This window comes from Lissotriton vulgaris, chromosome 1_1, assembly GCF_964263255.1.
Source record: "Lissotriton vulgaris chromosome 1_1, aLisVul1.2, whole genome shotgun sequence".
Classification (NCBI taxonomy): domain Eukaryota; kingdom Metazoa; phylum Chordata; class Amphibia; order Caudata; family Salamandridae; genus Lissotriton; species Lissotriton vulgaris.
Window position 1 is genome coordinate 1,085,045,443 of NC_141685.1, and position 25,089 is coordinate 1,085,070,531.

The 25,089-nt window shown below is 45.8% G+C and overlaps 1 protein-coding gene across 1 annotated transcript in view; it reads right to left on the bottom strand.

Annotated features, from left to right (window-relative positions):
- TNRC6B (trinucleotide repeat containing adaptor 6B) overlaps positions 1–25,089 on the bottom strand; it is a 365,389-nt gene that overhangs the window by 152,744 nt on the left and 187,556 nt on the right. Inside the window, exon 2 of the mRNA XM_086928366.1 lies at positions 20,926–21,006. Within this exon, the coding sequence (XP_086784492.1) occupies positions 20,926–21,006 (81 nt within the window). The remainder of the gene's footprint in view (positions 1–20,925; positions 21,007–25,089) is intronic.

Genomic DNA, 25,089 nt, shown 5'->3' on the forward strand with positions numbered 1-25,089 from the left:
AAATAGTGGTGCCCATAATGATTAAAGCAATACATTTCTTCATAATCTGATGAGCCTTCTAAATAATCATGTTCTGTAAATTTTGCTGACATTTCTAAATCTGACATGTTATTAATAGTTACAAAATCCCAATCATCAGAGAAACTGCTCGGTGAGACAAAGTCACTTAAAGAAACCTTGAACTGGTGTGGATACTTCAAGAGTTCAACCGGGCCATAGATGTCGTAATCAGTAGCGTCCCATGCTACACCACCAGGTATAAGAATGGCTGTGATGTTTACTGATGACAGTTCTCTTTTTTCAATGTGAGAAGATTTGTGAGGCTTTAGAACCAAGTTGATTTTCTGACTTGCTGTGTCCATTGTACTGTATTTTCCATCAATCATTCTTCCCAAGCTTAAAACTAACATGAGCCAGAGAAGGAGGAAAAGTACACCTAACACAATCCACAATTCAATCCATGGTGAAATCTGATATGTTTCTCCAAGTTGATGAAAGAGTTTTGTTATTTTTTCTTTGAAAGTTTTCTTTGCTGGCTTTTCTTCATGATCACTAGGATCTTCAGAAAAGTCATAGAAATTGATAAAATAGCCAGAGGCAGTTCTGTCAATTGTTGGAATTGCATCATGATTCTTATTAACTTTTGTAGCTGCTTCTTCCTTTGTCATATTAGTATAGTCAGAGGCTACATCATTGTAGACGGGTGTTTGACGAACTGTTGAAATTTGGGTTTCAAGAGGCACTAGTTCCATGGCTTTGTTGCATAGTCCTTTTTTATTCACTGCAGGTTTATCAAATGTGATTAGTCTCTCAGTTTGAACCTCTTGAATTGTAGCAAGGTTTGGTCTTCTGCTACATCTTGGGAGTCCACTGGGCCGACTACTTATTATTGGCCACATGGTTGTGGTTTTACCAGGTCGATTGATACAACTCTGTTCTCCTTTTTACCAGCAAGGGGCGGTAGTACTACTGATCTTGTTCCGTGGATTGCTAAGACAGGTACTGTTTTTCTGTAAGAAGGCCCAAATTCCTTTTTCACCACGATCTTTTCTCTGACCAGTTCCCCAATCTTTGGAATCCAGACAGGTCTTGCTGGGACAGGTGGTTTTTCTTCAGTGGCCGTTGGCTTTTGCTTTGTGTTACTTAGACTTCTTCTTGCTTCATTTAAGTCCTGTAAAACAGCCAAACTATCTTTGATATCAAAGGTTTTTTGTTCCACCACTGAAGTCTGACAATTGAGGTCTTCGATCAACATTCTAGTACCAAACAAAAGTTTATACGGAGTCATTGTACCCAGAGAATGTCTTGGCAGATTATTAAGACTACGTTGGACACTTATTAGATGTTTGACCCACCCATCACCAGAACCTAATACCCTCGCTGTTATAGATTGCTTTATGTCACGGTTTTTTCTCTCCACTACCGCATTACCCTCAGGATGGAAGGGACTAGAGTACCGCAATTAAACGCCCAAGCTGGCCATGGCCTCCTTGTAAGCTCGAGAGTTAAACGTAGGACCCTGGTCAGAATGTAGCGTGCCAATTGCGTATGTGCCGATATAGACTCGCAGGTCTTTTATAACCGTTCTAGCGTCAGCCGAGCGCTGGGGCCACATCCAAATGAATCTCGTCCTAGTAGTTGTGGGACCGCATTTGTCTGTAGGGACTGCGGGTAGATAGCCTAATGCTGTCTAACAGAGGTGTCTGTATCTGGCTGGCTACTCTGTAGTCAGGTGTCTGGGGCGGTTCATTACTGTGATCTATGTTGCAGTCTGGGCAGTTACTTGCAAATTCGTAACTGTCCAAGCTCATTCCTACCCACCAATACACTTTGTCTAATTCCCGTATGGAATCTATGATCTTTTGATGTCTTAGACCCTCTCCCATGTGTGCTTCTTAAATCAAGAAAAATCTCAGCTTCCTGTTTGGAATTACTCTGTCCCCAACGTGAACGCCATCATGTTGATGACTCAGTGTATGGATCACGTGAATCTTTTGTAGTTCTTTCTGCAAAAGAACCACTTGTTCCCAAAGCAACTTATGCTTGATTGTGCCAGCTTTAGCGTCTTTTTTTTTTTTTTAAACACATTTTATTGACAGATCGCACACCAGGCGCAGTCCTCCGCACTCCGAAGAGACTGCAAACAAGTAGACATCAGCCAATGAGAAGCAATCTATACATTATTTTAAAACAAAACATGCACCAAACCCACCCCACCACCCACCCCCCCTTTGCCAACCCCCCCAGCCCGGATCCCACCCTAACCCCCTGCACAATTTTGTCTCGTTCTTGAAAGAAATCACATGAATAGAACAATGTACACAATGCCGCACCCGTGGCCTCTTCACACCAGTCCCGTGTCGTCCTCCTGTTGCACTGGTGGCTCTAACCACAGACCCCTGTAATCTGCCCATATCTTCCATGTTTTATAATGTTTTCTAGGGCAGCCCCTGGCCTCGAAGATAAACGCATTGCAATAGCTGCACCTCTTGGGGCTTCAAGGGCTTCCCGCCAATCTTCCTCTTCCAGCTCTCCCACATCCCTTTCCAAGGATTCCAGCAGTTTGTTAAGAGAGGAGGAGCAATGTGTAACTAGGGTCTGGTAAATGCGGGATATTTTCTTGTCTTCCAAGTCTCCCATAAATACCTTTGCTTCCAGCGGGCTAAATTCAGGCAAGGAGGCTAGTCCCTCTAAGCTCGGTGCAATGGCATGGCGGAACTGCAAGTATCTAAAGAACTGAGTTAGAGGCATGTTAAACTCCACGCTAAGCTCTTGAAACGATTTAAGGGCCGTGTCATTCAGAACATGTCCCAACGTTGAAATTCCGATAGAATCCCAGCCTCGGAAGTCCTGCAAGGACGCCAGTGCCGGCAGCCGACCATTCTGCCATAGAGGGGTCTCCGCAGTTAGCTTACCCCACCAACCCATGCGACGTAGCACCTGCCTCCAGCTCTGGAAGACTACCTGGGTGGCCTTGGGCAACTTCTTCCTTAACCGTGCAGAGTATAAGATTGTGTGCAGAGTATAAGATTGTGTGTAGAGTATCAGGCTCCATTAGGTATCTCTCAAGGGCATATGCCGGGTCCCCCCTATCCCCATACCACCATTCGTTCAAAATCAGGAGATGAGACGCCTGATAGTAAGACAGAATATCAGACGTCGCCAATCCTACGCAATATGTTGATAAAAAGCAGGTGTGCAGCGCTACTCGCACGGCACCCCCCGCCCAAAGGAATTGTCCCATCACTGAATTAACTTGCCAAAACCACTGCGGTGAAATCGGGTACGGGTGATTCTTCAATTGGTACAGCAGGCGTGGGAGGGCAACCATCTTGAATATAGCCGACCGGCCATAGAGTGTAAAGGGCATACTGGACCACGTTTTTATCTCTGTCCGAACCCAGTCCCAGACTGGCACTATGCTGCGCTCCCAGAAAACCGCAGATGAGTCAGTTAGAAACACTACCAGATACTTAAGGCCCCCGTCGCCACCTGCAGCGCAGACGCCCATGATCCGAGTCCTGTGCGGTCTCTTAGCACCCATAAAGTAGATTTACGCGGGTTCAGGTAGAGCCCCGACGTTTCGCTAAATATTTGCATTATTTCCAAGACCCTTGGCCCCGGCCTATTCAGATTAGTAAGGAAAAACAGGACATCGTCCGCGTAAAGCGCAATTCTATCCGACGGTCCTGTTTCCCATTCAAAACCTCGCAATTGTGCGTCTATACGTATCCACGCAGCCAGCGGCTCCATAGCTAGGGCAAACAAATACAGCGAGAGGGGGCACCCCTGTCGAGTACCTCGCCCGATGGGAAATGCAGTAGACGCGACCCCTGCCACCCTCACGAGTCCGTCAGGTCTGTGTACAACAGTCTCAGGTACGACATAAAACGGGGCCCAAAGTAAAGACGTGGGAGGAGTGCAAACAGGTAGACCCAACTCAAGGAGTCAAAAGCCCTGTCTATGTCTGCCAGCAGGAGCGCCGCCTGTCCCCCAACGCCCCTAATCGCCTCCACCGCAAAATGCGCGCGTCTAATATTGTATCTCGTCGCCCTACGGGGCATAAACCCGGCCTGATCCGGGTGGATCAGCTTAGCTATATGGGGAGAAGGCCGTTTGCGAGCGCCTTGGCCAGTATCTTGGCTTCGACGTTTAGAAGAGAAATGGGTCGATAGAACTCATGTCTGTCTGGGGACCTTCCGGGTTTGCAGAACACCACTATTTCGGCATGTCTCCAGTCCGCCAGTAGGAGTCTCTGCTCCCTAGACGCCTCTAACGCCACCCTATAGTGCGTACCTAATTGAAGGTGGTAAGTCTTAAAGAATTCACTCGGGAACCCATTAGGCCCGGGGGGTTTTCCGGTATTAAGCTCCCCGAGGGCCGTGCCCAGCTCTTCAGCCGACAAGGGAAGTTCGGAGTGCTCACGCACCTCCTCCGATATAGCATGTGGCGGAAGGTCCGCTGTGAATTTATCAACCATTGCCGCAGGGAGGCACTCCCACCGGGCATACTGAGCGGCATAATATTGTGCGAAGCTGTCCGCTAGCTCCTTCGGAGCCAAGCTCTAGACCCCGGCCTCGTCTCGGAGTCCCAGTAACGTCTGCGCCTGAAATGTGTTTTGGCAGAGCCTATGGAGCATTGTACCCGACTTGCACCCCATTGATATATTCTGCTCCGCGTCGCCAGCCACACCTGCCTAGCCTCATCAAGTAGCAAGGACGCATAAGACTGCTGGGCTAATAGTAGCTGCCCCACTTCCCTACTCTCCCTATCTACCTTGCACCATTCCTCTAGCATTTCTACATGCGCCGCTGCTGTCACTAAGCTCTCCCTACGCTTCCTACGGGCCGCCGCACACCAGGCTATGTCTACCCCATGAAGTGTGGGCTTCAGAGCCTTCCAGAGTGTCACGACATCTGCCACTGATCCAGCATTGTCTTCCCAGTAGTGAGCTATGGCCTCCCCTATGTGCTTCTTATAGTCTTCCTGCTGCAGATGCCAAGTGGATAGGCGCCATTCGAAAGGCTGCCACCCCTTGTCGAGCAAAAGGTCTACTGCGACTGGAGAATGGTCCGGAAGCCCCCGTGGCAGTATAGACGCGGAGTCCACTCTTCCTACAGCTGCGCGGGGGACGAATATATAGTCGAGCCTAGAAAATGATTTATGGACCACCGAAACATATGTATATTCCCGGTTATGTGTGTGTGTAGGTATCGCCACGTGTCAACCCAGCCCATCCCCTGCACCATATCACCAAGCTTAGTGGGCGTGTCCGCAACCTGTCCTCCCCCTGGTCTACAACGATCCATTCGGCAATTTATGACATCATTCTAGTCGCCCCTAACCACTGCTATCACCTCAGGAGTTTCCGCCCACACCGCAAACAACCTCTCCACTAGCGACCATTGTAATGGGGGTGGGGCATATACACTTCCAAACACAAGCGGTTCCTCACCAATCATCCCCTTGATAAACACATAACGGCCTTGTGGATCAACAAACTGTGTCTAGTGAACATAGGACAACCTGCGGTGCACCAATATGGCCACCCCCCCGGGACCCCCTCGCAAACCCAGCATGATAGACCTGTTGATATCCATAGCGCTGCAGACTAAGCGTTTTGTTGCCCAGCAGATGCGTTTCCTGCAGTAGTAGGACATCCGTTCTCTCTGTTTTCCCCAACCGCAGGACTGCACCCCTTTTTATCTTGTCGAGCATTCCCCTTACATTCCAGCTCAGAATCCGTATAGACACCTTGGGAGTCATTGGCCTGGGACCTTCAACCGCCATCCAAGTGCATGCAAATCAAGGGCCCAAGTGACGAGCATAACTGACGTGTACACACCGACTGGTGAGACCTCAATATCATTGTGCAGTACAAACCAAACACTCCCCCCCCCCCCCCAACTCCCACTCCACCCCCCACTCCCCACCCCATATCTCACCTACAACTGCCCACCCCCTGTCCCCGCCCCCTCCCATACCTCAGCAACATTGAAGTACCTGACGCGGCATAGAATGTTGCCGACCCCCAACGGGAGGCCAGAGACCCTCTATCCCAATGGATCCCCATTAACTACCAGCCAGATCCCCCAACTACCCCCCCCCCCAGAACGAACGCTTCTGAACTCGGGGAATGCGTCTGCCCTTAACACAGCGCCCCCCCACCCACATTTGCCCCGTGTCAACAAAGTCACCATAGCTCAGATGTCTCTGATGGTCGTTCCCTGTAGTCTCAAGAACATTCAGTAGGGAGATCCCCCTCCTACCAGTTACCACAGATGTATAAGTGCGCCGAGGTTCTGCATCATATAGGTCCAATGTTCAAGGATCCACCGTCGGAGGGTCAGGGGCAGCCGCCTTCCCATTTACCACCCCTCCGGAGGCAGACCTCTCGTAGATCTGGATCTCCAGTTGCTGTTGCTCCGTAATCTTTGGGGTTCAGCCTCGGTGCACCACTGGATGAGGAATCCGAGTCTCGACCCGGCGGAGTATGCACCCTCACTTTTACGGTCTCATCCGTCCAGTTGAACACCTCCTCTGGGGTGTTAAGGAAAAGAGTACGGGACTGATAGACCACTCGCAGGCGGGCCAGATATAATAAGGCATAGGGGAGCTTAAGATCACGTAGGCGTGTTTTGGCCACTGTAAATGATTGTCTCTGTTGCTGCACGAGCCTGGTGTAGTCTAGGAAGATCAGGATTTACTGGTTCTTGTACGAGAGGCTCCTTTACCCGCGCCTGTCTCAGGATAGTGTCCCGATCGTGATAATTCAGCAGTTTGGCTATCACTGGCCTGGGGCGAGACCCGACTGGTGGCTTTTGTATAAGGGCTCTATGTGCCCGCTCTATTACAAAGCATCGTGAGAGGGAATCCGGCGGGAGCCAGCTCTCCCAACAACTGGGCCAAGATGTTGTGACCGTATCTAGGACCCTAATTAAATATTGCCGATTTATGCCCTTGTGTGGTTATAACAAATCATACCCTTATAAAGGCATAATAATCATATCCATATTTAGTAATAGCCAATGCAAACCAAATACGGAAAGGCTACTTCCTTAGACTCCTAGAAAGTAGGAGTTCTTTCAACAAACCAAACCTCCAGCAACCTGGGAATTCCCCATGCTTTTGTTTTGATTTGTCCTAGAACTCCTGCGAGTCCGAAAGTACGGCCAGTTCTTAGTGACATCTTTTATTGACGTCTTATGTCCAACCTTACGTCAAACTCGGCACCTTCCAGGTATAAATATACCAACGTTTGCCTTAAGCAACACACAGTGGTGTGGAGCAGAGAGGTTATCTACTTATCCGAAGCCCAGCTGATGCGAGTGCCGAAGGAAGCCGTCCCTCCCATTCGACGCACTGAGAAAGACGTTGTCTTTTTCTCCTGCCGAGAAAATCCAGCTCCAGTGTTTTCAGTCACCCTTGCGGGTGACTGGGAGATCGAGTCCTGAGAGCGAGATACAAGACCTCCTTCATTCGAAAACCAAGGTAAGGAGCTGATTAGATCCTTAGAGAATTCTTGAGTCAAATTCTTGGCAAAACTAACTTAACTTAAAAACTCCTTTACTCCTTCCCACGTACTACGCTTAGGTTAGGTACACTGGGGTAGGCGTATCTAGAAGCATCAGTTGAGTATGTTTAGTCAAAATTTTATCATTGTATGTAACTGTATATATTTTATCTTTTAAGTATCATATGGCTCAGAAACCATATAAATGCTTTTACAGTATTATTTCATAATACTCCTTTTACTGTACGCACTTTACTTTATAACAAGTATTGCAATTTTGGCAATTCATTTCTCTTGCATGAGAAAGAAGACTGCTCAATAAAATAACACCTTTTATTGAAAACGCCCGTCTCTCTATTTCTCTGCACTCTGGTGAAACTAAGTATGCACGATTGACTGAGTGAAATAGCTATCTATTGTTTTCACACAACTCTGGAGATATACTCCTTATTCTGGGGGAGCAAAGTTGTCATGTTTATGCGGTTGTCAGAACCTGAATCCCTTCTTGTCTAATCAGGGAAGTTCACTCCTCCCTGTTCATTCGAGAAAGTTTCTAATGACCTTTGAGCTAGCTGGCAAACCTAAATTAAGTCTAACATATTCAATAAAGACCTAGTCGACCTCAGTCCTACGTCCAACGCACGGGGTCTCGCTACTTCTCCTCAGGCTTAGCTCTGCGCATCCCCCTTTGGCCTCGCGTGTCCAGAACAGATAGTGGTCAGGGGCCGATCGCTGTCCCACTGCAAGTTCTACTCCACCAGCGCCTGTGCCAGCCACATGAATCACCCCTTTCTGCCAAGTCAAGTCAGCCCGGCCAGACCGACGAATCCTCCGCTATTTGTCCCGCCAATCGTACTGTTCCACCGGGTCCCCCCGGCGCACCCCCAGGAGAACACCGCACACCTCCTTACAGTCCGCCCAGTTGGGCCAGCTATTGCCAACGCGGATCCGCGGCGAGGCTCAGTGTCCGGATTCGCGCCCCGGGGAGCACACCAAGATTCAGGCCCCGGCTCCACTACCTGGACTAGGCCGCACCTCTCCCCCCATGCACTGGGCCAGGTCGTCTGGCTGCTCTTCTCCGCACTACTCCTATGACCAGTACCGCAGAAGGTCCAGCCTGTGCCCCGGACCCCCGCTGCGCCTCACCAGGGGCTAGCACCTCACACCCCTCGCCGCCGGTACCTCCACTGCAGCCGTCGCAACGACTCAGGTAGCTCGGGGTCCCCGGCTTCACCCGGTGGCGCAGGCCTCACCGCCACGGGCCACAACCTCCGGCCCTCGGACCCCTGTCTCCGCCGGGAGTGTGTTCGGGGTTTTGCTCCAAGGTCCGGCGAAGGATGCCCCCTTCTGCGGCTCACCAGGGAGGGGGGAGGTTGGATAATCCAACGTATTATTATTATTATTATTATTATTTTTAATTTGTATACAGAAGCGCAACTAAACCCAAAGGCATCAAGGCGCTGAAGATGGTAACCAGAGAGCTCAGGTATCAACCAGGGGGGGAACTTAGGGATAAGCTGCTAGGAATAGCCAAGTCTTAAGTGCCTTGCGGAATTGGAGGTGAGAGGAGATCAACTTGAGATCACTAGGGAGCGTATTCCAAAGTCTAGGCGCAAGGAAGCGAAAAGACCTTCCTCCCCACCGAACCTTGGATATACGAGGAACCACAAGCAGGTTTTTGTTGGAAGAGCGGAGTGCTCTCCCAGGGACATAGTGGGCCACCAGGGCACGAATAGCCTCTGGTCCAGATTCATTAAGGGCACGATGAGTAAGGCATAGAGCCTTAAAGTTGATCCTTGCCTGCATGGGGAGCCAATGCAGGTCTTTTCTGATGGTGGTGCCCGAGGAACATTTGAGGACGGATGATTGCTGCCGCTCCTCCGGGCCCCCACCAGCGCACCTCCAGGCGAGCGTCGCATTCCTCCTCTCCGTCTGCCCCGGCTGGGCCAGCTGCTGCTGATTCTGGTCCTCGGCGAAGTTCGGTGTCCAGACCAGCGCCCCGGGGAGCACTTCAAAATGTTGTCCCCGGCTTCACGACCCGGACTAGGCCGCACCTCCATCCCTTTGCACTGGGCCAGGTCGTCGGGCTGTCCTCTTCTTGTTCCCCCAATGCCCAGCATCTCTGTAGGACTAGTCTGCTCCTTCGGGCCCCCGCCACTGTTGCGCCTCACCAAGGGCTAGCACCCCTCGCCGCCGGTACCTCTGCTGCAGTCGCCGCCGGGACCCAAGAAACTCGAGGTCCCCGGATTCTCCCGACAGCGCGGGCCTCACTGCACCGGGGCACCGCCTCAGACTCCCGGACCCCTGTTTCCACCAGGCCCCAGGGTCCGATGCAGGATTCTCCCCTCTGGGGCTCACCAGGGTGGGGGGAGGACAGGATAATTCAGCGGATAATTGTCTGGCGGGACGGAGCTCAACTAAGCTGCGTCCGCCATGATGACCCTCTTGGCCACGCCCCCACCTTTAGCGTCTTTGAATTTGTTTTTAACCCAGTTCCGCAGATACTCATTGTAAGATTGGACGCAGTAATACGAATCGCACACTATTAGTGTGGGGAATTCGCGATCGGTATTCTCAAGCGCCATCTTGAAAGCCTGAAAGCTGAGCTGTACAGTCTCCGAGTGATTGAGTTTTAGTGACCATAGGTCTGAATTTACCTTCGTGCCAGCGACCTTCAACAATCGCGCACGCAGCACTATAAGCTTGTTTACCCCGAACTGCGGGCTGTGCTGATCTGTCTGTATAGATTATACAGCCGTAATGTTCGAGAGTCAGAATTTCGGTCGGCAGAGGACATTCATACTCGTATTGGAGAAATTCTCATGTTTTCAAGTTAGGATCAAATTCGTAAATTACGTCCGATGCAGAAAGAGAATTAACCCATTGTATCCAGCTTGGATGTAAAGCTTTAGCATTTGGAATGCTTGCTCTTGTCACTGCTTCTAGGGCAGGTAAAGGTGTAACGATTATTATACGTTTACCTTGTGCGAGGGCTCTTTCTTTTGCTACAGCAGTTTGACCCACTGTCAGAACTCTCTCAGTAGAAGTGAATTTTATTTCAGCTTGTGTGTACAAGTGTGATTTGTAAGCTATTGGTACAGTTTCCCCTCCATTATAGGTCAAGGTTGCGTACGTTTACGCGGGTTTGCAGCTTTGTTGTAGCTAACATGTCTGTTTGTATTGAACGTAAAATTTCTGTGTTTCTGTGTCCAATTAGTTGGTTTGAAATCAGGTTTAATTAATTCGTAGAGAGATTTACCCTCTCTGCGTAATTCAGAACGTAAGTTCTTCCAAAATTCAAGAAACCTAGAATTGATTGTAAGTTTTTAAGCGTTTTTGGAGCTTGGAGCAGCGCACATTTCTCTAAGAAATTGGCTGCCTGGCTTTTGCCTTCACTTGATAACTCATATACTAGAAATAGGACAGCGAGGTGGGCAATTCGCGATTTTTTAAAGTTGAATTTGTACCCTTCTGATGCGAACCCAAGTACAATGGTGTTCACTCTTTCCAAGTGCCTGTCCAAATCATCGTCTGTTAGATAGATGTCATCGACATAACATAATGCCTCATCATCATACATTTGTAGCAACTAGGTTACTCTCGCTGAAAATAACCCTGGGCTATTCTTGAATCCCTGGGGGAGATGGCAAAATTGCCTCTGGGCCCCCATACTGGAGAAAGTGGTCAAATACCTGCTTTCTGGTGCAATGTTTTGACAGAAGAAACCATTTGAAATATCTAATGTCGTTTTATATTTTTTGCTCACAATGTTATTCATTAGTGCTGCACTGTGTGAATTTTGTACTGCAAATGTTAACAAGTGTTTAAGTGTCTGTAGTCCAATACTAGACGATATGAATTATCTGGTTTGGAGACAAGAAACAAAGGATTGTTCATTTGTGAGGTGCATGTTTCAATCACCCGCTGGTATTCAATTTGATCTAAGATCTCCCCGACTTGTTTTTTAGCTTCTTGCTTAACAGGATACTGCCTTTGTGCAGTAGGTTGATTTTTTCACTGGATTTTATGGTGAGGGGATTCCTCATCCCACCCTACATGATTTTTATATAATGCAGGGGCTTGGGCCACTGCCCATTTTCTTGCATATGTGTATTTTTTATGAATTGGAATGTGATTTGAGAAGGCAGGCATAATCATTTCTTCGTCATGTGGGCACTCCCTAACAAATTCTGGTGGCCAGTCTTTCTCAGCTAGAAGGATATCATAGCCTTTAGATAGCTTCTCCCAAAAGAGACCTCTTATTTTCCTAATTTTGTCCCCTTCTATACGTAATGTTATTTCATATAATTTATGGAGTACACTCACTCGGGTGTCTGCAGTTTCCACTTGAATGTATTCATTTGTGTCCACTGTCTCCAGAAGATTCATCAGGATCTTGCGAGCTATGGTCACTTCTGCTGCACTGTCTAGCATTGTCTGGGCCCATTCTCCGTTACGGAGTTGTGTCCTCGGGATCCTCGGCATGTTTTATCTTTATGCTTGCTAACTTCTTTTTAGAAAATTGCGATTTTTCACTTTGATGACCTGGTTCCTCGTCTTTCGACTTGACGCGCTCCTCTTTATGTTCTGACCGTCCTCTTTTTTCCGATTTCTTTGAGGAAGCCTGAAAAGATCGAGAGGGACGTTTATCATTATCTTGATATCTGTCAGGTTTTCTCAAATTATTCCCATTTCTGAGGTTATATCTCTTTTCAGAGGGCTCCCTTCGGGGAGACTTGTCTCTCTGTTGAGGAGATCTTCCTCTGGGTTGAGAATATTTTTCTCTAGGAAGAGTTTGTTTATTACACTCCCACTTCTTTTTTGGAGTAGTGAGATTATTCTTAATAAAAGTTTTTTCAGGATTTTCTGTTAGTTGTGGTTTTAGTGGTTTCCCACCCAAACTATCTCTACCTAATTCTTCATAGCACTTTTCAATTATTCTGGCAAGTTCAAAAGGCTGGTCTGTTATTTCTGTTTCTTTTAATTTTTGGCGGATCGCCACAGATGCTGCTTCTCCTTTTATGGTGGCTAGTAATATAGCCGAGACTTGCTTAAAGTCTTTCAGTAATTTCATACCTAGATTTAAAGCAGGCTCTGGACCATATTCATTTTGAATCTGTCTTAGTACGTCTGGTATAACCGCCATAGACGGAACACCATGTGTTTTTGTGTAGATTTAAGCAAAGACTGTTCCCCAAGTGTCACAGTCTTCCACATGTGGTGCGATCCCCATTGGTAAACAGATTGTCCAAATTCTGTGTTTTTCATGAGGTGTACTATCAGGGAATACTGCCTCTATTGGAGTCATTTTTTGAGTCAACCAGAATGGAATTTGTTCCCGTTTTGTTGGTAATTTACCAATGACTGATTGTATAGGTAATTTACCAATGACGGATTGTATAGTCTGTGGTGTAATTTTGTTTGTATTCCCCTGGTGAGGGGTGTGCTGTGAAATTTTTATAGTAGGTTGGACTGTTAAAGTCCGTATGACATATGGGACCAATTGTCTATGTATTTTAATTATCTGTTTTAGCTGCGCTAACAGTTCTCTGTCTGACATTTCTTCAATGTCCGGATGTGGTGTATAGCTGGCTAGAACCGGCCATGTAGCTCCTGGTCTACCTGGTGGACCGAGCCTGGTAATGTGATTTTTAGGATTTAGGGCGCCATTAAACCAGAGCTGATGCTCCTGGTTTGTTAGTGGCATTTCAACGTCCTTGAAAGGAACGTATTCCATTGGAGGTTCCTCTGTTTTGTAGTAGTGGAACTCGTGTGTCACAGCATTTGCTGCTCGAAAAGATATCCATGTATAGAATACCTCTGTCTGCCGATATTCTTGTGCCTCTATTACAAATATAACTGTACCACCTCTTGATGATACTACGTTATTTATAAGTTTGTAAGTTACACTTTTTCTTACATTTATCGGGATGATTACTGCATCCGGATTGTTTTGTTGGAGACTTGTGTCCTCCGCTAAAAGTTGAGTTGCCAAAGCACCTCTTTCGTCGTCACTTCCTGTCATTTTACTGACAAAGTTTGCAGAGCAAGTTTCAAGGAAACAAAGATTAGGTGCACAATATTTTGGAACACTGCATCCTTCAACGTTGAGCAAACCAAAAGCTAATACATAGGATTCTCCTCCTACTAAGTTTTGGCGGATATTAACCTTTCACCCACTCCAGACGTCTATTGGAGTTTTTACGGGAAAGGGGTCTGTGTGAAAAGCACGACTGAGTTACTCTAGTATCTAGCGTTAAATTATCGCCTTACCAAACGTTGGGCGCCATGTAGTGTAGTTCCTATATTCCCAATAGGCTCTGCGCATTGGAATAACATAAAAAATAGTTTAGACGTAGGACTGAAGTCGACTAGGTCTCTATTGAATATGTTAGACTTAATTTGTGAATGCCAGCTAGCTCAGAGGTCACTAGAAACTTTCTCGAATACACAAGAAGGGATTAGTTTCTGACAACCATATCACATGACAACTTTGTTCCCCCTGCAATAAGGAATACATCTCCAGAGTCATGGAAACAATAGATGGCTATTTCACTCAGTCAATCGTGCATGCTTAGTTTCACCAGAAGTGCAGAGAAATAGAGAGACGGGCGTTTTCAATAAAAAGGTTATTTATTGAGCAGTCTTTTTTCTCATGCAAGAGAAGTGAATTGCTACAATCGCAATACTTGTCATAAAGTAAAGTGCGTATAGTAAAAAGAGTATTATGAAATAATACTGTAAAAGCATTTATATGGTTTCTAAGCCATAAGATACTTAAAATGGATAAAATACATACAATGATAAAAGATGACTAAACGTACTCAACTGGTGCTTCTAAGATATGCCTACCCCGGTGTACCTAACCTAAGCCTAGCACATGGGAAGGAGTAAGTGAGCTCTAGCTTGAGTTAAAATAGTTTCTGCCAAGAATCTATCCAATAATTCTCTAAGGGTCTAATCAGCACCGTACCTTGTTTATAGAATGTAGGAGGTCTTGTATCTCTCTCTCAGGACTAGATCTCCCAGTAACCCGCAAGGGTAGCCGGGAAACACCGGAGCTGGATTTCTCGGCAAGAGAAAAGACAGCAGCACTCGCTACAGCAGGGCGTCGGGCAAGTAGTTAGTTGATCTGCTCCAAACCACTGTGTGTTTTACTAGGGCAGATGCTGGTATATTTATACCTGGAGGGTGCTGAGTTTGACGTAAGGTTGGACATAATACATCACTAAGAACTCTCAGTTCTTTTAGGACTCCAGGAGTTCTAGGACAAATCAATACAGAAGCAGGGGAAAGTCCCGGACTGCTGGAGGTTTGGTCTCTCCAAGAACTCGTTGTGATTTCTAGGAATCTGTGGAAGTAGCCATGCCGTATTTGGACTACATTGGCTGTGTCTAAATATGGTTATGATTCTGATGCCTATATAAGGATATGATGAGTTATACCTATATAAGGGCATGAATAGGGAAAATTACACTAGAGCCCTTGATTCGTCAACAACAACAAGGCTCAAATTTACTTGGTTGGCGCCATCAAAAGGATCTGGGGATTGTGCTCAATCTAAATGCGACTGAGCCAGTCATGTCTACTGTTGTGCATATCTTTGCCACTTATGAAACAACTGTGATAGAGAAGTTTCCTAAGGTTTTCTCCGATAATTTGGGGTAACTTAAGAACGTTGCTCATTAGATTATTCTAAAGATCAAGGCAATGGCTGTCGTACAAAAAGTGAGAAACATACCCCATTTAACGAGAGGTCCTCTCCAAGATGAACTCGAGAAATTGTTAGAGCAAGGAATTATTGAACTCATTGAGGCCTTGGAATGGTTGGCACCTATCGTGGTTGCGCCCAAGGATGGGGGGAGATTCATTTATGTGTGGGATTGTGTGATTTGAACAGATATATGTGCGTGGATAGGCAACCACAACCAGATATTTCTGAGATGCTAACAGCCATGGGTGGCAGAGTGATATTCAGTGTGATTGTCATGTCTGCGGCTTATCACCAGATTGACCTTAATGAGGAATCAAGGCACCTCATTTTGTTTGTTACACCACTGTGTGCATTTCGTTACTGCAGAATGCCATTTGGCTTAGCGTCTGCCTCAGCAGTGTTTTAGAGACTCATGCAACAGATAGTTGTCGGTATGAAAGATGTCCTCTGCTTTCAGGATGATGTGTTGATTGTAGTAAAGGACAGTGCCCACCATGATGAAGTGATGCAAGTTCTGAATCGAATGGAGAGTCACGGATGGACTATAAAGAAAGAAAAATGCCAATAGAGAAAACTTTGTGTGACATATTTGGGGCAAGAGATATCCGATGCAGGGATCAGACACAAGAAGAGTATTGTGTCTGCTGTCAAGGATGCCCCTACTCCTCTTAACAAGTAACAGCTAAAATCTTGTCTTGGCCTGGCCTGGCAGAATACTGTTCCAAATTTGTGAATGGTTTTACAGAAATTGTGGAACCACTGAGGTTACTAATGAAGAATAGTGTTGTATTTCAATGAGATAATATTTGAGACAAGGCATTCAATAGGGTAAAGTCCTGCATTCTCCATGCTCCCACTCTTGGTCATTTCAATGGTAAAGCTAAAACTTTCATTACCACTGATGCCTATGTTGTGGGAACTGGTGCTGTCCTGACCCAAGTGTGTGAGGGACGGTTGCTTGATATTACAATGCATTCCGTTGCAACTTACCACGCATGCGTTACAACGCGAATGCCCTTACCTCGCATAACCTTTACCATGAATAGTCCTTTACCATGCATACTTTTACACAATTTTCGTTGTAAATATATGCTGTGTAAGGGCATATTCCTGCTAAAGGTTATCTCAGTCCCATTTTCTTTTTTTAACATTGAGTACCCACACAAGCTCTGCGTTTTGACCGGTTACTTACAGTCCTTGTTGATTCTTTTTTTTAACTCGCTTGTTCTGACCTAGTTTGCATTTTTCCAGCACACTATTGTAATACCCTTCCGGTCACAAGTTGAGGTATGTAGGGACGGCCACGCCGGGTGGCTTGCAGCCAAGACACGCTTCAAAATGTTGCAGAGCAGCATGCTAGAGGTGAATACGTCACACAATAACATAGTGCTAATCCGATATGGACGTAAGAAACTTCACGCTAGGATCACAGAGAATTAAAAGGTAGGTGCGTCCTTTCTTTGGCTCGAGACACTTCTAATTTTAAATTCACATCTTTAAATAAAATCCTTGCGCATTTAAAACACGGTGCGTTTTTTTGGAGGGGGGGGGGGGGGGCCCGAAGCCCCCATTTTTCATTTTAGCCTATACCACACATGCCTTTACTACGTATCTCGTAGTAAAGGTATGCGTGGTAAAGGCTATTCGTATTAACCACGCATGCGTTGTAATGCATGCGTGGTTGTTATGCGTGGAAACAGCGGCGTTATAGTGGCCGTTTCCCGTGAGGGACAAGAGAAGATTATCAGATTTGCATTAAGGAGGCTTCAAGGCACAGATGTGTCATATTCTGTAATTGAAAAGGAGGCCCTGGCGTGCTGTTGGTAGATTAAGCATTTCAGATATTTGGTCCGGGGTTTACCTATTAAAGTTTGCACAGACCACAAGTCCCTTGTTCATTTATTTACGGGAGGTAGTGGTCTGGAAGGTAGTGTGTCAGGATTTCCAGATGGATGTTGTCAGTTCTTGAGTACAACTCTGAGGTGGAGTATGTGAGAGGTCTGAAAAATGTGGTAGCTGGTTATTTGTCTAGGATGCCAGTGGATGAAGTTGAGGTAGACGTTAAAGAAGGTGTTGAGGTGATCAGGTGCTGTGAGGAACAGGTCTTTGATAAGGAGGAGTGAACTAATGACATGTTGAATGAGGATGTGCTGCAACACAGATGTGTATCGGAAGGAGGAGCTTACTCAGGATGTTCGCTTCAAATGTTATCGCCATGTTGAGGCTGAGTTGAGTGTGAGTGAAGGAAAATTGTTGAGGAGTACCACCAGCAGGTCATAGAAATAAGATTATGAATATCGCGCATGAGGGCCATCTGGGCAGAAATATGACAAAGAGTGTACGTCAGCCATTTTGGTGGCCTGGCATGAACAATGATGTTGAGGAGGTTGTTAAGGAATGCTATGCGCATGCTAAAAGCGATTATACAACAGTTGTAAGGCAACCTCCCCTTGCTTGCGTGCTTTTCCCAAACGTCCTTGGGAGAGGGTTGCCATTGACTTCTTACGTCCCATCTCCAAACTCTGTTCCAGTAGCAAGTTTTTGATGGTCTTAGTAGACTACCACTCCGAGTGGTTTGTCATTGAGATGGCTGATTGCATTGATACTGAGAAGTTGATTGGGTTCATGGAAAGAGTGCTCATGTACGAAGGCATCCCCAAGACCCTCATATCCGATAATGGAGTTCAATTGGTATGGAAGAGAATGCAAGAATTTCTGTGCAAGTTGAAGGTCAAACATGAAAAGGTCGCCATGTTCAGACCTCAAGCAAAAGGTTTAGTTGAAAGACTCAAACGTTATTAATAGATAACATTCAACTTTCAATGTCAAATGGTTTGAGGAACTCAAGAAATTAGTGTTATCATAAAAGGTGAAACCCCATTCGGTGACTGGGGTGTCGCCATTTGTCTCTCTCAAGGGGCGAGAGCCTGGTGTAAAAAGTACCTGGTGGGCTTAAAAATAAGGATTGTGTATGGGTTGATCGTGCTGCTGTTGAGTGATGTTGCGAAGCAGCAATTGGCTACGACAAACTACTACAATGACAGAAAAGGTGTTAAAGTTCATGTTATAAAGGAAGGAGATTGGGCTGTGGTAAAAAGAGAGGGAATTGTCCGCTAAGGTGAAAGCTAATTCTCTAAATCTATGCAAGTGAAAACTGTGAAGAAGAATATTCTCATTTTAACTGATGGTTCTGCTTGGAGTGCTGGAAATGTTTGTAAATGTCATGCTCCTCAGCCAATTCTTTGGGACGAATGTTTCTGTGGTTTCCCCTTCTTATTGTTCCCTTCTTTGCATTGTTCAGTGGGTTAATTTTGTGTGTTAATTGTGTTGCTGTATATATGGGGAAGATGTGTGGAGTCTTCTCAATTGAAATGGAATGTAAGGCTTGTTGCCAGAGTGGAATGTTACTCTTTGAAGGAAGAAGTAGTTGTGACAGAAGCTGGAAGGCAGAGCTGGAGGTACCGGTCATTGCATCTTATCAATAAAGATACCCATCTTCACTTACTGCGTTGGAGTGGATCTTTACAGACCCCCAGTGGGATGGTGGTGACAGGTCTTGCACTGAGCAAGTATTGTCTTGATCACAAGACTGCTGGCATGCTCCGCTGAAAGAAAGACCTAAAATTCAGTCCAGAACATTTGGTCTAAGCCATACAAAAAGCCTGTTGGAAATTACCCCAGGAAGAAAATGCTGTAGTTAACAGGCTTAAAATTACGCATGACCTATAACAAAGGTGATTAGGTGTGGCGCTGTCTCAAAAAGAAGTGGTGTAGCTTAGAAGAGTGATAACGCAGTAAAACTCAGCCTCGGGATAGTTTATTGCACAGTGAAGCTTAGCTTCAGATGCAGTGTCACCAAGCAGTCAAGCCTGACCTCAGATGGATGAGCAGAAGAGCTCAACCTCGTTGCTGAGTAAGCACTGGCCCTTAAATCTCATAAGAATTTATGCCGCCATACTCCGCTTCATTTAAGCAGTGAACCTCGGCCTTTAATTGGTAGGTCAAGGAATAAAGGTCTGCCTTACACAGAGGAATTAACCAAGTAGCAGTGAGTTATCAGGTGCACCTCTGCCTTTGGGGATGGGGCTTCATTATGGATATAATTAAGCATTAAGGCTGCCCTGTTTACGAGTGGAATATGCAGCCAAGCCCAGTTTTTTAAATAGAGGCAAGAACTAAATTAAGCACGGTTACCTCAGTTGTTTAAAATGTGAAGTTCAGCCTAAAAGATGAGCAGTGTGGTTTAGCCTCAAAGGCGTAGAATTTGTCAACGCCTTCTCTCAGATAGTCTGCATGAAAGTCACAACACTGATGCGAGGTCAGGAGCCGTTTTATCCTCAAAAATAGATTAGGAAATTTGTCCCTAAAAAGAAGATTCAAAACAATTTCAATAACGGGCAATTTAAAAAAAGACTGACTTAAAAAGGGTTAGAGATCAGTATATTCGAAAACCATGACGTTTTAGTAAAAAAAATAAGTGCAATAGAGAAAGCAAAACTATAGTTTGTCTCTAAAGATCAGTCATAATTTGGTAATACTGCATCTATTTTAAATGATAATTCCAGAGTGTGCAGCAAATCAATAAAGAGATGGTCTGCATCCCTAATAGAGACTCCAAGAAAAACTGTCTTGCCCTTACAATCAAGGCTTTTTATAACATTTTTTACAATGCAAATTGATGGAACTCACACAGTCAAGATTGGGTGAGCAATTGTCAATTCACAGTACATTATTATTAAATGTCATATTGCCACCATCCAAACACTAGCACCCTAAATGAATATCAATAAGTTTCCCGTTGACTTGATGTCATTGCAGGTGTCAAAACAAATTATTGTTATATAAACAATGAAAGTATCATAAATGAATAGCCTACAGTGATCAAGCAGGAGCCTTGAAAAGTAACTGAAGGCTTCCTCCGGAGTCCTTCTTTAACATCTTATCACAAAGCATCAGATCATATTTTGCTGTGAGCGGTGTCAATGAGAAATATAAGCCCACAATGAATATTAAGATGCCCCAAGAACTAAATGGAGTCACTATCTAATTGAGGCCTAGTTTCGCAATGCAGTAAAACAGTTTTGTATATCACAGTATTACCATTTCAAATGCAAAAGGTTCATGTCAATAGTCAAAAATAATTCTAATCTGAAAATAGACAAGTCATTAAACCTCAGCCTCATACGGACGAGAGCAGCTTCAGACAGAAGTGAGAGAACAGTGAGATTTATCCAAGCACAACTTAGTAGGAGGAAGGGTGGAGTACTGCAAGCCCAAAAAAGCTGACTGATGCAAAAGGGTTCAAGAAAAGTAGGTTTACACAATTCTAGCCATGACCAGCAGGAATCCTACTGAAAAGGCCAGGCTAGACTATCCCTTGTATACACTACTCACCCAAATGAGCATAAATTGCACCCCAGACTGCTGAGTCTCAGAGACACAAATACTATCAAGTGATCACTCTCATTCAGGCAATGGCCCGAATGGAGGAAGGTCAGAGGTTAACCCCACCGAGTTTATCCCAGGACATCATGTTTCTTTCACAAACGGCACCTCCAAACTCCTGCCAAAGGGGGAACCAGTTACAAGCAAGTGCCATGGGGCACTAGGTCAGCGTTTCAGTCAACTAACCACAAGTCATGACACCAATAGAAGTTTAATTCCCCCTGCCCCAGGTGTGTAACAAACAGTCCCTTACCTTTCAAGGGCCTCTGGGGCAGTGGGGACGAACACAGGCAAGTCCTGGCTACATCACGGGCCACAATGGCAAAACAGTAACCTGCACAAAAAAAGAAAAAAAAGGAGGAAAACAATTATATCAGAGACAAACTGCAGCCAGTCTCAGTGCTCCCTCCCCACAGAGCCTGCACAAGTCCAATGTTGCCCCGCATGTTCCAAGTAAGCAATATTCCATCTCCTCTGCTGTCAAGGTTACTTTAGACCAAACACTCGTTCATACCAAAATACAACGTCCTTCCTATACATCCTAAGGTATCTCTGAAGGCTGGTGCGTATCTAGAAAGCAGAGGTTTGCAACTGCACTCTCAAAATCGTTAAGAACATAGCAGATGGCCAGAAAGACCATGGAGCAGGATCTGTCCACCGTTAAATAAACAGCGGAACAGTGGGTCGGGTGTGACACCAGCACACAACCATACCCTGAAAAGCAAAAGGAAGGACAGGGCACAATGAAGCAGAATGGTTAAGATGCAAACCCTGGAGGTCCTAGTTCATTTTTAACTGTATTTGTTTAGCACTTCATACCTTATTGTGAGGTATTCCAGTGCACTGGCGAAGGGGCAACAAGCTTCGTCATAGGAAGGGCTTGGTTGAAGGGGTGTTCAGTTTGCTTTAGGTAAGTATATTTTCTAGCTTCTACATATGGATGTTGCAGTCCTTGGTTCTGTGCGTCATACACTGAAGGGTGAGGGCTGGTGGGTGTCAATATGGAACGGATTAGCTCACCTGTGAAACGGCACTTGTCTAGAGTGACTACTCACCTCAGTCACCACAGCATCCCCAACCTTGGTGCACCCAGCAAGCAATCTCACAGTACAAAAGAAAACACAGTCTCATACAAAGCCTTCTAATAAGAGCGACATAGATGCAAACGAACCCCAGAATATACCAGAGGTAAGCTTACTCTACCAAAGAGACCAAAAGCTCATACCAACCCTTCTAGTATGAAAGAGCAGCAGAACATCCACCAATTCTTTAACACCCCACATGAGCATGCAGTACAACTGATGTGTGTTGAATAGAGTAGCAATTTCCCAGACCTCGCTTACCTACAAGGGTCACATCTTTCAGCATCATCAGCACCTAGCTCTTTGAGAGATCAAAGTGGTGATGCACGAACCATCGTGGAAGCAGCGGACCATCAACTCTAGTCTGAGGGCCTCTTCTGCTCCCTCTCATGTACAGACTGTTGAGTGCTAGCATGGTTAATGTGTTGGAGCAAGGGAGCTTTTGAGAGACTTTCTGGCTGGTCTGGGAGGCTGTGATTCAGAATCTTGGATGCGCGGATGGATTAATGACTAAGTGATAAGAAAGAAAAATGAGGGTTGGAAAATGTTCAGGACTGAAGTTGTGTTGATGTTTGCTTCTGCAGAATCAACCATCCTTCCCTGGAGCATATGGGAAGCAAATTGGATGAACTGAAGCAAATACTAGGTGGGTTGATAGTTCATGACTACATTCAGTGTAGTTCATCAAGACCGAAGAGTAAAAGGATTTCAGGACCCCCACAACTTCAGAGGAGACAGGCTGAGATGAGTCCTACCCAGCAATTTACTGCAACACATGCAAGGGAGGAGGCAGAGGATGTCTTTCAGGAGCTTCAACAGGACCTGAAAGTGGTTCTGGTGTTTGGGACAGGCTGAACCACTCTTCAATGGGGACCTCATGCAAACCTTAGCACGGCGTACACTTAAGATGGAAACTTTTCACAAGTGTTCCCGCGCCATACCCCTGGGGATGTAATTGTCCTTGGGATTGTGGAACATCTCTGGGAGCAAGGACCACCTGCTCTGGGAGTCAGGTGTAGGATTCCATCAGCTGGCTTCCAGGAAGATAAAGGTGAAAGAGGAGCCTCTAGACATTCGTGGCTGCTTCATTGAAGGACATTAGATGGGGGGTTGGTTGCACTCCGCATATATTCATCAGTTCTTCACAATTCATCAAGTTCAGTTTCCTCCAAGTTTAACTCTGCATGCTCAAAGGAACGTGCTCAGCCCGAACGTCAAGTATTCAACTCAACAATATTCAAAATGGAACACATCTTTGTGTCCCAAACCTCCTTCAATAACCCGTACTAGAGCCAGGTTCGTAAAAAGCAGTTTATTCACGCCCAATGCATTTCAAGCCAATCTGGCTCTTCGTCAGGGGTGACTGCTAGCAATCCTTCATTCTGTTACACAGACCGTCCTCCTCCTCACCCGCTTGCAAGAGAGTGAGGAGGAGAATGGTCTGGCTCTAGTACGTGTTATTGAAGGAGGCTCGGATGGCCCATCTTTAACATAAGAAACCTGGGAAATTGCTTTTTCCTTTCATGTGGATTGCGACAGAGTAAATGTGAATTTGGACAAACAATGAATTAAACAGAGGGAAGATTAAAAGTAAAACGATGGAAAAAGAAAAAAATGAAGATAAAACAGACTACTAATAGCGGTATTTTGCAGTGCCACTGGTTTGGGACACAAAGAGGTGTTCCATTTTGAATGTTGCTTCATTGAAGGGGCATAGAAACGTTCTCAAACCCTAGTTGCAGTTGGGCCATAGGCAGAGCCTTGAGAAGGGGAGCATATGAGAGGGGAGGGGACAGTGCCTTTTTGAAGACATTCATTACGTATCTTAAACGAGAGACAAGTGACCTTTGCTGTGGCAATTAGACATCACTGTGGGACTCTGTTGGAGCACACAAGGTGGTACTGACTACACCTCCATGCACCCTTCATTGCGCCCCAAATCCCTATCAGCCCTTGTGGGGACATTGGTTGGGACATCTTGATTTCAGCTCAGTCTGCCAAAGGTAGAAAAGAATAATGGCTATTGTCTGTGTTGGGGAGTTATCCCCCCCAGGCTCAGTAGATCTAACATGCTTGGGATTTAGACAAAATAGCTCTACCTCAGCTTAGACAGACCTTAAAGATGCAGGCCCCTGAAAGCAGAGCCATTCTCTGCCCTACACATAACTTGCAGTTCAGGTTTCAAGCATTAGAGGCAATCCTTCGTATACAGTGGTCCTACTTGTGCAGGCTTCGGACACCAGAGCAAAATCGTAGGCTAAGTGGATCATAAGGGCCTCTGCTTCAGGAAGTAGAGCTGTACATCTGGATGCAAAGATCTACAGGCTTGAACCCAGAGCAGAAGCAATACCTATCAGGCTAAACAAATCTCTCCCTCAGTCAACATAGATTTTATAGGCCCAGATTCCCAATAGCAGAGCTAGCAGTGAAGGGACATAGGGCTAAACAACTTGGGCTTCGGCCAGCTAAGCCTACCTCACGAGTTACTTATACCCAGGACTCAAATTGCAGATTAGGTTCTACAGATACTTAGTTTAAAGCTCAGCCTGCAGCACTATCTTCTAGGGTACAAGTATCTTAAAGGTTCAGGTCCTTGACTGAAGAGCAATCCGTAACTAGTAACACTTCATAGAGCCTGAAGCCTAACAACTCTGGTTCTTTGACTGTTGCAAGGTCAACTGTCAAGCAGCAGAGCAAGCGTTTCGTCAACAAAGATAATACAGGATCAAGACAGAGTCAGCAGATCCATCCTTCGGATTTCAAGGATATTGTAGGCACTGAGCTTAGCCTAGAACACAGACTCTTGCCGGGCACAGAATGCACATTATTAGCTTAGAGCTGCTGCTCTGAAGATCACCCATAAGGACTGGCTGTCTAGGGTGTGCTGCAGGCTTTCTCACAATGAGACTTAGTTGGGTTGATGCGCTTTGTGAAATCTTAAAACGTTTAGACTCCTTGTCGTGCTACTCTCAGGCCCTCCCACTCTTGCTATGCTCCTTTCTTCTTTACACCCTCCAAAATGGATCTCCTTGGCAATACAGGCCTTTTATAAAACATCTTGGTCCCTTTCCCCAACATCTTATGCCCTTGAATGGGGGTGTTTTGTTCATGTACCCTTGCACTGCCAATAAATATATTGTATTTGTTGCACAAGTGGCACTAACAAAGCCCTGGTTAATGTAGCATTTACAGGCTGAGTTAGCCCCCTAGGAATTCACACCCAAATGTCTGCCACAAGCGCTTAACTCACCGAGGCTCCTTATCAGTATGTAGTACTTCAAACTACATGTTCCTAGCATTTTTGCAAACTTTTCTATTGTTGAAGTAGTCTTTGT